The 12,248-nt window shown below is 30.3% G+C and overlaps 5 protein-coding genes across 7 annotated transcripts; 4 read left to right on the forward strand and 1 right to left on the reverse strand.

Moving 5' to 3' along the window:
* Positions 1-210: 210 nt before the first annotated feature.
* LOC122566756 (stromal membrane-associated protein 1) lies at positions 211-4,785 on the forward strand. 3 transcript variants are annotated; one of them, XM_043724459.1, is made up of 9 exons: positions 211-585; positions 754-894; positions 1,483-1,616; positions 1,718-1,885; positions 1,973-2,177; positions 2,257-2,532; positions 2,629-2,915; positions 2,993-3,139; positions 3,211-4,785. In XM_043724459.1, the coding sequence occupies exons 2-9, from the start codon at positions 777-779 to the stop codon at positions 3,325-3,327; spliced, it is 1,452 nt and encodes a 483-aa protein (XP_043580394.1). In that variant the 5' UTR covers positions 211-585; positions 754-776; the 3' UTR covers positions 3,328-4,785. The 3 variants fall into 3 exon arrangements, with proteins under 3 accessions (XP_043580394.1, XP_043580393.1, XP_043580392.1); XM_043724458.1 differs by having other exon boundaries at positions 214-585; positions 676-894; XM_043724457.1 differs by lacking the exon at positions 211-585 and having other exon boundaries at positions 636-894.
* A 344-nt stretch (positions 4,786-5,129) lies between these two features.
* LOC122566767 (40S ribosomal protein S28) lies at positions 5,130-5,591 on the forward strand. Its single transcript, XM_043724477.1, has one exon. It carries the CDS (start codon positions 5,198-5,200, stop codon positions 5,393-5,395), a length of 198 nt encoding a protein of 65 aa, XP_043580412.1. The 5' UTR covers positions 5,130-5,197; the 3' UTR covers positions 5,396-5,591.
* Positions 5,592-5,755: 164 nt separating this feature from the next.
* Positions 5,756-7,104, reverse strand: LOC122566763 (MRG/MORF4L-binding protein). Its single transcript, XM_043724469.1, has 4 exons — positions 6,867-7,104; positions 6,612-6,733; positions 6,178-6,535; positions 5,756-6,111 (listed from the first exon to the last, which is right to left on the reverse strand). Exons 1-4 carry the CDS (start codon positions 6,970-6,972, stop codon positions 5,957-5,959), a joined length of 741 nt encoding a protein of 246 aa, XP_043580404.1. The 5' UTR covers positions 6,973-7,104; the 3' UTR covers positions 5,756-5,956.
* Positions 7,105-7,190: 86 nt separating this feature from the next.
* On the forward strand, positions 7,191-8,110 carry LOC122566764 (coiled-coil domain-containing protein 115-like). The gene is made up of 2 exons (XM_043724470.1): positions 7,191-7,251; positions 7,394-8,110. Exon 2 carries the CDS (start codon positions 7,468-7,470, stop codon positions 7,969-7,971), a length of 504 nt encoding a protein of 167 aa, XP_043580405.1. The 5' UTR covers positions 7,191-7,251; positions 7,394-7,467; the 3' UTR covers positions 7,972-8,110.
* Positions 8,111-8,189: 79 nt separating this feature from the next.
* On the forward strand, positions 8,190-12,247 carry LOC122566747 (DNA replication licensing factor Mcm2). Its single transcript, XM_043724439.1, has 15 exons — positions 8,190-8,371; positions 8,519-8,691; positions 8,771-8,934; positions 9,014-9,096; positions 9,176-9,358; positions 9,433-9,644; positions 9,720-9,912; positions 9,993-10,196; positions 10,267-10,498; positions 10,579-10,829; positions 10,884-11,048; positions 11,140-11,442; positions 11,514-11,696; positions 11,781-11,936; positions 12,006-12,247. The coding sequence occupies exons 1-15, from the start codon at positions 8,369-8,371 to the stop codon at positions 12,132-12,134; spliced, it is 2,634 nt and encodes an 877-aa protein (XP_043580374.1). The 5' UTR covers positions 8,190-8,368; the 3' UTR covers positions 12,135-12,247.
* The last annotated feature ends 1 nt before the right edge of the window (position 12,248 follows it).

Consider the following 12,248-nt stretch of genomic DNA (forward strand, 5'->3'; position numbering starts at 1 on the left):
CAATCAAGCGAGTACGCCCCGGCTTAGACACATTTTCTCCACTAGATAGCAGCAGCTGAGCTGTAATCTTGACGGCCGGTAAAAAAAATCCAACAGTCGATAAATAGAGAAATCATTTTCTCATTTTTGTGTCAAATGCGTGATGTTACCTATTCGATGTAGAACAAGATTACGACGTTAGTAGCGATTGGAATTAAAATTAAGGAACTATTCTACGATTGTTTAACGATTTTATAACGATATTCTACCGGTAACATTGAAAGAATCATTGAAAACGAAACTAAACCACTAACTACTAATAAAAGGATTGGAAATCCCCTAAATCGTATGATACAAAATACATTGAATATTAAATCTATCGTATATACATCGTCTGTGTTATAATGAAGCACATGTTGAATTCACATACATACGAATTGATTACGTGGCTTATCGATAGAGCAGTAGGGTATATACTTGCTTACTTGAATTATAGTGACTACACGATTCAAAAAGGTATCGATAGATAGAAACACGAGATAGATGTTAGAGTCGTTATCGTTGACGATCTACTCATTATTTCGTTTCAGATATTGGAACGAGAGTGTAAGTACAATCGAATAGAATTCTTTCAACTACATGACGTTTCTGTGAGTAACGAATTGAACTATCGGGGGCGTTCGCTGACCATTACAGCATACTACTTGACGGTTCTCGTATGTGGTATGTGTCCAGCATTGTAAGAAGAAAACATTGTTTTGGATCTGTGTGCAGGAAAACCTCTTCACTGTATAGAAATGACGTCCCGCCTGGAAAAGGAACGTTCCAAGCAAATACAAGAGAAATGTCAAAATCTTTTGATACAAATGCTACGTGATGAGGATAATAAGTATTGTGTCGACTGCGATGCGAAAGGTTCGTGCGTCAATTGTATATTTTCTAGCGATGTCTTGTTTCCTTTCGACCGATGAACCCCCATTATTCTATCCACTCCCTGCAAATATTACAAAATTGTATTTTTATATGTAACGGTTCATCTAAGTCATCGATATTGATTTGAAAACGACCTAGTTCCGCCTAGTAAGACATTATAGATTTTTAATTCCTCTGTGACAAAACCTTAGATGACAGCGATTACGAGTGAACGTCACCGTGGTTTCCTCGTTATTCATTCTTTATTCGTATACTTACGTGTTCTCCTTTTTTCTGTGAATCTCTAATAAAAAACTTTTCAAACAAGTGACACTTACCATTCCTTATTATTTCCTTATTTCGTGTATTTTATATATCAATAAATCTTTAAATAACCTGAATCTTTAATTGCTTCATTTTATGTCAAATTTCTGTTAAATTGTACTCTTCTTTTGGTATATACGCTCTGTACAAATAAAATTTTATAACACTGTATTTCTTTATCTATATTGTTAAATATTGTTTAAAAATTAAGTACAAATATGTTCTTTTATTGTATGCACTAGTTCCACGTTTATGTATATTTCATAGGACCAAGATGGGCTAGTTGGAATCTAGGTATATTCTTGTGTATTCGTTGTGCTGGAATACATAGAAATCTTGGAGTTCATATAAGTAAAGTAAAATCTGTTAACTTAGATACATGGACACCAGAGCAAGTAGTGGTATGTTTATAGCTATATCTTTATTTCATAGGTCCTAATTATGAATATTATTTATAACACAAATGTAACATATGATAAATGTAACACATTTTTATTTTTAGAGTTTACAACAAATGGGCAACTCCCGTGCAAGAGCAGTTTATGAAGCAAATCTTCCAGATAGTTTTCGAAGACCTCAAACAGTTTGTAGTCTTGAAAGTTTTATTCGTGCAAAGTATGAACATAAAAAATATATAGCCAGGGAATGGGTACCACCTCCTTTACCAAAGGTAACACTATCACATTAAAAAAAAATCAACTGCTCTTAAAGTATAATAAAAATTCAAATACAAATAAATTCTTTAATAAATGTGTAGGTCAATTGGGATAAAGAGCTTGATGAAGAAGCAGAAAGACAACGTAGGAGGAAAAAGGAAAATTCTAAAACTTCAAATAATCAAGCTATACTTCCACCTGTAAAAAAACCAGAAGTAGTGCCTCAGTTGCCAAAACCTAAAAGTTCTGTTAGTCCTAAACCTAATAGAGCAAATAATTCTGCAACTCTAGACCTATTGGGCTTAGGTATATATTTCTTCCCTTAGATTTCAATAATGATATTAAATGTAACCTATATTTCTAAAGATACACAAATTTTTAATAGATGCTCCAACACAAAATCAAACAAGTGTAAATGGTGCTGGAGATGATATATTTTCCTCCTTTTTATCTGCACCTCCAGCTTCAGTAGCTTCAACAAGTAATAGTACTTCTAATACAACTACAAATGCATCAACAACAATCAGTAAAAGTGAAGAAGAAAGTTTTTTCGATCAACCAGCACCATCACCTCAAGAAAAAAATAAAATGTCCAAAGACAGTATTTTAGCCTTGTATGGTACACCAAGTAATCAACAATCAGCAATGTTTGCAGTTCCTGGTATACATACATTTGCTAATTTAAATACACCACTGAGTTTGAAATATGGATACAATTTTTATTTTGTATTTTTTGTAATTGTATTTCATGTTTTAGGTGGAATGTATGCTCAACAATCTACCGTTCAGTATAATCAAATACCAACTGTAGTACCATTTGGTCAACAAACTAATTTTCCAAATCAACAAAGTTCCTTGACTCAACTTCCCACCCAGATGTCTGTTACACCTAATCAACTACCTATCACTCAGAATCAAATTACAGTGAATTCTACTTCATTAGGACCAGTGGCATCAAATACTTTAGGAAACTGTTTACATGTAGGCCAGATAAATCAGATGAATGGTGTACCTAACCCTGCCATTACAATGCAATCCCAGATGGTACATAAATTTGTGTATGGCAAGCTACACATGTTGGAGTTATTTGTCAATAAACTAATTGTTTTGTGTATTGTTAGGTGATGCAATTAGGACAGTCTAATATTAATAGTAACAATGGTTGGAGTGGAATGTTAACACAAAATCTTCAACCAGCTCCTGGTAGCAATCCTTTTTTCAATTTAACATCTCAACAACAGCAACAATCTGTTACATTTGGCCCACAGGTATATAAATTTGTTACTTATATGTAATATAAATTCTTGTAATGACAATGATGACTATATTTACATTTCAGTTACCACAACAAATGGCGCAACTCTCTTTAGGTGGCACGAATTTTTCAAGTACCCCAGGGAAATCTACAGCTACTGCACTTCCTGGACAAACGCTTTCCACCAATTTATGGCAGTAAAAGTCTTATGGATATTATTAGTTGATTGATTATTCCATTCAGTGTTGTACACTAGTGTCGAATGTCTGTTATCCAACATGATTAAATTTCCATATTAGTTTGGAAATCTCTGGGATATAACACAAGAAAGACACAAATGAAGAGTACTCGAATACTGTCACTTTTGAAAAGTAATTCGTGAATGCATACAGTATTTTGAGCCTAAAAGGTTTTTCTTCTAAAGCTTTGCTAGCTTTCAACGTTATTGTTGGAAAAGTGGGAACTACAAATAAAAACGAATTTTTGACTGATTATAAAGAGTTGTTCATGACGTACAGTATATATGTATTTGACAATGTAATTGTATTATTTGCTAAAAATGGGTGCTTTTATATTCACGATGAATGTATGTCAGGGTCCACTTTCATTATAGCAAACGATTTTATTATACTTAAACAAGTACAAGCATCCTTAGTACAATAAGCATAGTTTGCGACATAGTTCATTTTTACCCCGAAACATAAAGGAAAATCAGGTATATGACAGTTTTCACGGACTATTAAAGTTCTTTGATAAGTTCTATATAAAAGGCTAATTTACTTAAACAGTGACTTTTCTCGTTCCAAAAGCAGATTTATTTTCTAGCATAACGTTGCAATGTTTGTATATAATCAAAATGTATTGAATGGTTTAAAGTTTATTTGCTACCTTTATGTCCTATTAATACTGATTTATGTAAAAACTGGAAAAACTATGTGTTGTGTTTTAAAGAGTTAGCGATATTGTTACTATTTCAGTAGTGTGTTGCTTGGAACGCCAAACTGCAACGTTAATTGTAGATTAAAGAACATTTTAGACCTTAATATTCTTGAGCAAGTATTATTAATACGTCTTGTCAAAATATATTTAGTGTTTTTGTTAATATCTAATGGCAGAGACTTAACAAACTAAACATATTATCTACACTTTGATTCTTATAGCATAGATGAAATACTACAAAAACTTATGATTTTAAATTTTATGCATTTAGAACTAAATTTTAATTACGATTGATTGTTTGATGAGAATTAAAATTCTATGTAAAACAGGTTTGGATGTTTGCCTGTTGAAAAATTATGTAATTTATTACCATACGATATGATAAATATTGAAACTTGACAATAAGTTTTAAACATATTATCCGTCACAGTCGTGTTTTATTGAATTGAATTTTTATCTTATCAAGTAATATGTACTTGATCATGTAGTTGAAGAAAAGATGCATGATAAAAATGTAAAAAGATTTTTTTATGTAATTTTATAAATAATTATGAGCTATCATACAATCTAAATTAATTGGGACTTGTGACTTGCTGCTGCATCGAGAAAAAATTAACATATTGTAAAACTGATATAAGTACAAATACACGTTGTCAAAATATAGAAAAAGAAATGTATAATGTATAATTTATAAAACTTCAATAACAATTGAGCAATCAATCATGCTTTAAATGTTTTCAATCCTATGATAACTAAATGAAATAATAATATTAAGCAATAGTTATAACATTTTCGTTATTACTTTTAAATTACATTTGGAAACATTGAAGACACGTTTAAATTCAAAACGCCATCTACGTATTATACATTAGTGGATAGAACATTAATTATTTATGTTTAACACAATTAAATAATTCTTATCTTTACAAAATACACGTTCTATATCACTAACTATATAGTTATATTTTTTACATTAACCATTATCATTTAAAATTTTCTAAATTAAATTCAACGATACTAATGTAGAAGCTCGCCGGAAGTTGGCATCTTTACTGGACTGCGAAGCGGGAGAACTTCCTTCATTCGCCTGAAACGTCTCTTTGCTAGCGCATCCAAGCCACGTGAAGAAATCATGGACAAGCCAGTAGTTTTGGCTCGTGTTATAAAAGTCCTGGGAAGGACTGGTTCGCAAGGGCAGTGCACCCAAGTGAAAGTTGAATTTTTGGGTGAACAAAACAGACAGATAATCAGGAATGTGAAAGGGCCTGTACGAGAAGGCGATCTATTAACCTTGCTGGAATCTGAACGTGAAGCAAGAAGACTTCGATAAGCACATATGGAGAATTAATTGCCAGCACATGAACGTCACCAATAGTGTCTGGACTCTAACGATACAATTCATTCCATCAATAAAAATGGGGACTATCCAACTATTCCAGTAGCACGAGCTGCCTTCGTTCAAAAAATCCCTGTCAATGAAGATGTTTCCAACTTCTGTAATAAATACTGGCTGATATTTGATTGAATATTTAATTTTGTTTTATTTTTCATATTTTCACATATCTGATTCTACAAATATGATGTTACAAACAGCAAGTTACTTAATAAATTGTATTGGTTCTAATCAATATCCTCATGTTTTCTATGAAAAAATTATAAGTTTTCATACATTTAATACTTTCTTCTCTTATATCGATTACTGAATATATTATATTTACAGTGATTTAGTTTACATTCTTTTTATAAAAGTGGATTTCTAGATAGTCTTTCATATGAGACCTAATGTGAATCATGTATAAAAAAAAATATATGATTCACATTTTCTTCACACATTAAAATGCAATGTTTATACACAATATAAGGTACAAGTAAAATAATTTTATGCAAATTGTTATATCCTTCTTCGTTTTGGTGGAGGTGTATCACGTGGACTGGAAGATGCTTTAGATGTACTATCCATACTTTGCCTAGTTGGTCGTTTTGGACCTCTTTTCAAACTTTCTCGACCACAATCAGAATCCTTACGTTCCTTTTTGCCATTTGAAGCTAAAAAAAGAAACTATGTAATCCTTTGAATGTGCTTAAAAATATTGGAGACAAATATATATATACCTGTTTCTTCAAGATCATCCTTTCCCTTTGACCGGCCCTTAGAAGATTTGTATTCTTTCCTAACATCTTTTATTTCTCTAAGCTTATCCTTTTTTAATTCTATATCTTTAACATATTTTTTAAATTCTTCTTTTTTTTTATCAATGTCTTTACTTCCTTTAAGGTCGCGAAGAACAGTTTCTTTTTTTGTAGAATCTTTAATTTCTTTATCTTTCTTAAGCTCCTTAAATTTTTCCCTTTGTTCTTTCAGCTTTAATTCTGGTTCCTCTCTTTTTCGAGATTTAAGAGGTCCCAAAAACTCTTCCGGTAAAGAAAAATCTATCTCTTGACTGGGAAATGGTAAATCCTCCATATCATCCTGGAATATTTTGAATACGTTATCAACATTATTTTAAACGATTATAAGTAATTTTTTAAAACATAATAGTAAGTACCAGAGCCATTAGATCGTACATTGATTCCAAATGTTCCCAAATTATTTTTAATGACACATCCTTGTGAATGGCAGTACGAAATTTTTCCCATATGCAGACCATATGAAAATATTTATTAATACCTTAAAAATTAAATTAAGATAGCTATATCTCTTTTGCATAAACTTATATATATTACATGAAATTATGAATATTGTTTTTGCTATCAATGTAAACATAACCTAGGTAACGCCATTGTGTGAATTGAAATCTTACCAACAGGTTTATGTCCATTCATAGCAAAGAATAATTGAATTTCATTTTCAACATTCCATTCTATTTCATCAACAGAAGCATCTGTTTGTTTCTCTTTAACTGCCATTGTTAATTTTCATAAAATTACAGGATGCGTCAATTTTATAACGCTCACATTCTTTAGCACCAATGGTGGTGCAAGCAGTGTAGCCAAATGCTACAACCTTGTCAGCTTTAGAAAATTGTGTACTATATTATTGTTTTAAAAATTTAATATATATGAATCGTAATTACATATAAAATTATTGAAATAATAGATTTTTTAAAGTTAGGAACAATCACTTATGAAAAAATATCAATTTGTTATAAATTTATCAGCTATAAAAAGAAATAATTTTCATACTTGGTATGTATCAAATAAAAAAATGTATGAATCTAATGGATAAATATTATTGTCATTAACAAAATGATAATGAAGAGCATATAACATTACATTGTACATTATAATATACATAAATATGCATTATATTTTTATTTGTATATTTTAGGTACTATTCCACAGTATTATACATTGTAATCAGGTATTACTAGTTTGTGTTAATAGTATCTGATAGTACACAATATGCATGAAAGCATAGATGACATATGTAAAGCTATTGATGAAAATTTATTGCGTAATTTGGAGTTAATGCAGGAAAAGATTGATATTGATGTCCAAATGGAGAAAATATTACGTGATGGTTACATTGAATTAGCTAAGGCTAAATACATACGAGGCAAAGAAAGTATAAGTGTTTTGCAGGTTCCTGTTGACAATGAGAGAGTAGTTACACTATTTGAATTGGAGACAAAATTGACTGAGGAAACTGGCAAAATAGTTCCAAATTTTGACATAAGCTTAAAGAGATTGGATAAAAGTGAAGACGAGATACAAGATCCTATAAAATGGTTTGGAGTATTAGTCCCACAGAGTTTACGAATTGCACAAAAACGTTTTCAAGAATCTCTTTATCTTATTGTGAGAGCAGCAAATATACAAGCAGAAATTGCTTCTGTAGTAGATAAATTACAATCTTTATATTTTTTAAAACGTACTTCTTGTTCAACAAATGACACTAAAATATAAAAATTACATAAGTTTTGTCATTTTGTCTTGTTACATTATCTTATTAGCTATTTTTTTACAAAAAAATTTTATGTTTGTAATTGTAAATATTTCTTTGTATGAATAAAATTCATATCAAAACAATTGTAATTAATAAAAATACATGTGATAAAGTCTGCTACCCAATACGATTTAAAAATTTCATTTATTACCTACGAAGAACGTTTACTATTGGTTCATCATAGTTATTTGTGAAGAATTGTTGGTATGACAAAACAGTATCCCTAAAGGAAATTCCCGCCAATTCCTACCTTTTGGTTTGAGTCTTAGAACCGAAAAAGTGATACTTCAAATCTACTTTACATTTTTATTCAAAAATTTATTTAACTGTCATCCCGATTCTTTTAATACAAGCGTAATGGTAAGATATTAGGAATAAAAATCCTGTAAAAAAAAAAATTAAATTCCTTTCTAATATATTCTTTTCATTGTATCCTATTACTTTTGGTATCATTTTCCTAAATCTTCGAATTCATTTATTTTTTATTCTGTTTTATGTATTTTTTAGGATTCTAGTAGCCCAGCACGCTCTGATAGACATACAGAGGCAATGACATCTCCTGCACCAGAAATAGATGAACCATTTGAAGATGAAGCAGATTTACTTGGTAATGACAATGATGTTAATCAGGAAGAAGAAGAAGAAGAAGGAGAAGAATTATTTGGAGATAATATGGAAGCGTAAAGTTTTTTTCATTTTTTCATATACTAAATACGATATATGTGATATTGGGCTTTGGACGATATATTTTTATTTCAGTGATTATCGTCCAATGCCAGCATTAGATAGATATGATCCAGATGTAGTGGATGATGAAGAGTACTCAGAAATGTCTCAAGGAGAACGTGCAGTTGCTGAAGCCATTATGCTTAAAAGAGACAGAGCTGCAGGAATTATCAGAGATGATAGATATTTACTTTATGGTATATTTTAGTATTATAATAATATAATTAATATATACTTTGCAAATATATCATACAACATAGATTTTAAATATTCAAGATGACAGTGATGAAGAAGAAACACATGCCCGTAAAAGGCGTATGGCTGAAAAAGCAGCAGTAGGTGAGATAGAAGATACAGAGGTAAGTATCTTACTTGTTTTTTGTTCTATTGTACAATTTATTTTATTATGTTATATAACTATATTTATTTTCATTCTAGATGATTGAATCTATTGAGAATTTGGAAGATACAAAAGGTCATTCAGTTAAAGAGTGGGTGTCTATGTTAGGACCAAAAACTGAAATCTCCAATCGTTTTAAAAGTTTTCTTCGTACACATACTAATTCAAAAGGACAATATATGTACAAAGAACGAATTCGTCACATGTGCGAGAGTAATCAAGTAATATTTTTGTATTATTAATTGTAATAATGCTCATATAAGACATAAAAGATATTTATATTATTTTTTAATAGTCTAGCTTTGTTGTGGAGTTCCCTATCCTTGCTAGTAAAGAACATGTTTTGGCTTATTTTCTACCAGAAGCTCCATTTCAAATGTTAGAAATATTTGATGAAGTTGCAAAGGAACTAGTACTAAATATATTTCCCAGCTATGAAAGAGTTACTGGTGAAATTCATGTCAGAATATCAGAACTGCCATTAATAGAAGAAATTCGTACATTTAGGTAAAACGTAATTATATATCAACAAAAATGTTTCACTTTTCAAAAATATAACATAATATTTATGATGAAAATTAGGAAATTACATTTGAACCAATTAGTACGTACTCTAGGAGTTGTTACTGCAACCACAGGAGTATTACCACAATTGTCTGTTGTAAAATATGACTGTACAAAGTGTGGATATGTACTTGGTCCTTTTGTACAGCATCAAAACACTGAAGTTAAACCTGGCTCATGCCCTGAATGTCAAAGCATTGGACCTTTTATGGTAAGTTCAAATATTAAATATAATCTTATTTGTATATAAACAATATATTCATTCTATAAATATAGTAATACTAATTACAGATTAATATGGAACAAACAATATACAGAAACTATCAAAAAATTACAATTCAAGAATCACCAGGCAAAATTCCCGCAGGGAGAATACCCAGAAGCAAAGAATGTATTCTTTTATCAGATCTCTGCGATCGCTGTAAACCTGGAGATGAAGTAGACGTTACCGCTATTTATACGAATAATTACGATGGTTCCTTGAACACAGAACAGGTAAAAGATATTTGCGTATGATTATTTAAAAATTTTATATCAATTAATTACTATTAATTTTGTATTCAAGGGTTTTCCTGTATTTGCAACGGTCCTTCTTGCTAATCATTTACAAGTAAAAGATTCGAAAGAAATTGTAGAATCCTTAACCGAAGAAGATATTTCTAGTATCATTAATTTAAGTAAAGATCATCGAATTTTGGATCGCATTGTCGCAAGTATTGCGCCTTCAATTTATGGTCACGAATATATAAAAAGAGCTTTAGCTTTAGCAATATTTGGAGGCGAATCAAAAAATCCTGGTATTTTCATTTCTAACATCATTTTGGATATATTTGAAGAGTATTCAAGACTATTCAATAAAAGTTTTATATTTACATAGGTAACAAACATAAAGTAAGAGGAGATATTAATGTGTTATTATGTGGAGATCCAGGAACAGCTAAATCTCAATTTTTGAAATATGTTGAAAAAATTGCACCAAGATCAGTATTTGCAACAGGTCAAGGAGCTTCAGCTGTGGGATTGACTGCTTTTGTAAGAAGGTCGCCAACTACTCGAGAATGGACATTAGAAGCTGGCGCCTTAGTCCTTGCCGACAATGGAATCTGTCTTATTGATGAATTCGATAAGGTACATTTTATATGAAATGCTTGTGATAAAATATAATTATTATTGTATTTCTAGATGAATGATCAAGATAGAACATCTATTCACGAAGCTATGGAACAACAAAGTATTTCTATTTCAAAAGTGGGAATTGTTACATCACTTAATGCTAGATGTTCAGTAATAGCTGCATCCAATCCTATTGGAGGCAGATATGATGCTAGTATGACATTTTCAGAAAATGTAAGATATAATATAAGATGAGGAAGTATATTTTTATTTTATTTTATGTATTATATATCATAAGTTATATTTATATAATTTTTTTACGTAGGTGGATTTATCAGAACCAATTTTGTCTCGTTTTGATATTCTTTGTGTAGTAAAAGATGAAATAGATCCTATGCAAGACCGGCATTTGGCTAAATTTGTTGTGAATTCTCATATCAGACATCATCCGTCAAATACAGGAAAAGTAACATCAACAACACAAGAAAAGACAAATGATATATCTATTCCACAAGATCTTTTAAAAAAATACATAGTTTATGTGCGACAAAACATTCATCCTAAATTAACAAATATTGATCAAGATAAGGTAGCAAAATTATACAGCCAATTAAGACAAGAAAGTTTGGTAAGTTAAAAACATTCATAAATTTTTACAAAAATTTTCAAAGTATAATAATATAAACTTCATCCTAATAGGCCACTGGAAGTTTACCAATTACCGTACGACATATAGAAAGTATTATACGTATGGCCGAAGCAAGTGCTAAAATGCATTTACGTGATCACGTTCAAGAAGGTGATATTAATCTTGCTATCAGAATGATGCTTGATAGTTTTGTTGATACACAAAAATATTCGGTAATGAAAAGTATGCGCCAGGTATGATCGTGAATATAATTATGAATACATATGTATACACAATGATTTTATTGAAACTATAATAAATGTTCTATTATTTTCTAGACATTCCAGAAATATCTGTCATATAACAAAGATCACAGTGAACTTCTGTATTATATACTTAGGCAGCTTACATTAGATACTTTAGCGTTTCAAAAAGCGATACACGGAAATTGTATTACAACGATTGAAGTTTCAGAAAAAGACTTATTGGATCGGGTATGGATTATTTCATTTCTTCTCCTATAAATCTATAAACCTCGTACTAAAATCGCTATTTTATTTTAGGCTAGACAAATTGATATATGCAATCTTCATCCATTCTATGAAAGTGAGATTTTCAAATCAAATAATTTCCTTTATGATGCAAAGAGAAAAGTAATAATACAAACACTTCCTGAAGGAATTGATGACTAATGAAACACAAAAATTGTCAGAATAAAATCATAATTTTATTTACAACATGATAATATTTGTTATATAAACATAAACTTATACAGTGAATTATGTTTGGATGTAATAGTTCAATAA

The sequence above is a fragment of the Bombus pyrosoma genome, linkage group LG4, assembly GCF_014825855.1.
Source record: "Bombus pyrosoma isolate SC7728 linkage group LG4, ASM1482585v1, whole genome shotgun sequence".
Lineage (NCBI taxonomy): Eukaryota > Metazoa > Arthropoda > Insecta > Hymenoptera > Apidae > Bombus > Bombus pyrosoma.

Excerpts from the sequence above, each read along its gene's own strand:
- LOC122566756 (XM_043724459.1), top strand. The coding sequence starts at position 777 with ATGACGTCCCGCCTGGAAAAGGAACGTTCCAAGCAAATACAAGAGAAA. Across the intron at positions 895-1,482 it reads TGTCGACTGCGATGCGAAAG|GACCAAGATGGGCTAGTTGG; the intron begins GTTCGTGCGTCA and ends TATATTTCATAG. Across the intron at positions 2,533-2,628 it reads AGCAATGTTTGCAGTTCCTG|GTGGAATGTATGCTCAACAA; the intron begins GTATACATACAT and ends TTCATGTTTTAG.
- LOC122566747 (XM_043724439.1), top strand. Across the intron at positions 9,913-9,992 it reads AAAGCATTGGACCTTTTATG|ATTAATATGGAACAAACAAT; the intron begins GTAAGTTCAAAT and ends TACTAATTACAG. Across the intron at positions 10,197-10,266 it reads GTTCCTTGAACACAGAACAG|GGTTTTCCTGTATTTGCAAC; the intron begins GTAAAAGATATT and ends TTTGTATTCAAG.
- LOC122566764 (XM_043724470.1), top strand. The coding sequence starts at position 7,468 with ATGCATGAAAGCATAGATGACATATGTAAAGCTATTGATGAAAATTTA.
- LOC122566763 (XM_043724469.1), bottom strand. The coding sequence starts at position 6,972 with ATGGCAGTTAAAGAGAAACAAACAGATGCTTCTGTTGATGAAATAGAA. Across the intron at positions 6,536-6,611 it reads TGTACGATCTAATGGCTCTG|GATGATATGGAGGATTTACC; the intron begins GTACTTACTATT and ends AAAATATTCCAG. Across the intron at positions 6,112-6,177 it reads GGATGATCTTGAAGAAACAG|CTTCAAATGGCAAAAAGGAA; the intron begins GTATATATATAT and ends TTCTTTTTTTAG.
- LOC122566767 (XM_043724477.1), top strand. The coding sequence starts at position 5,198 with ATGGACAAGCCAGTAGTTTTGGCTCGTGTTATAAAAGTCCTGGGAAGG.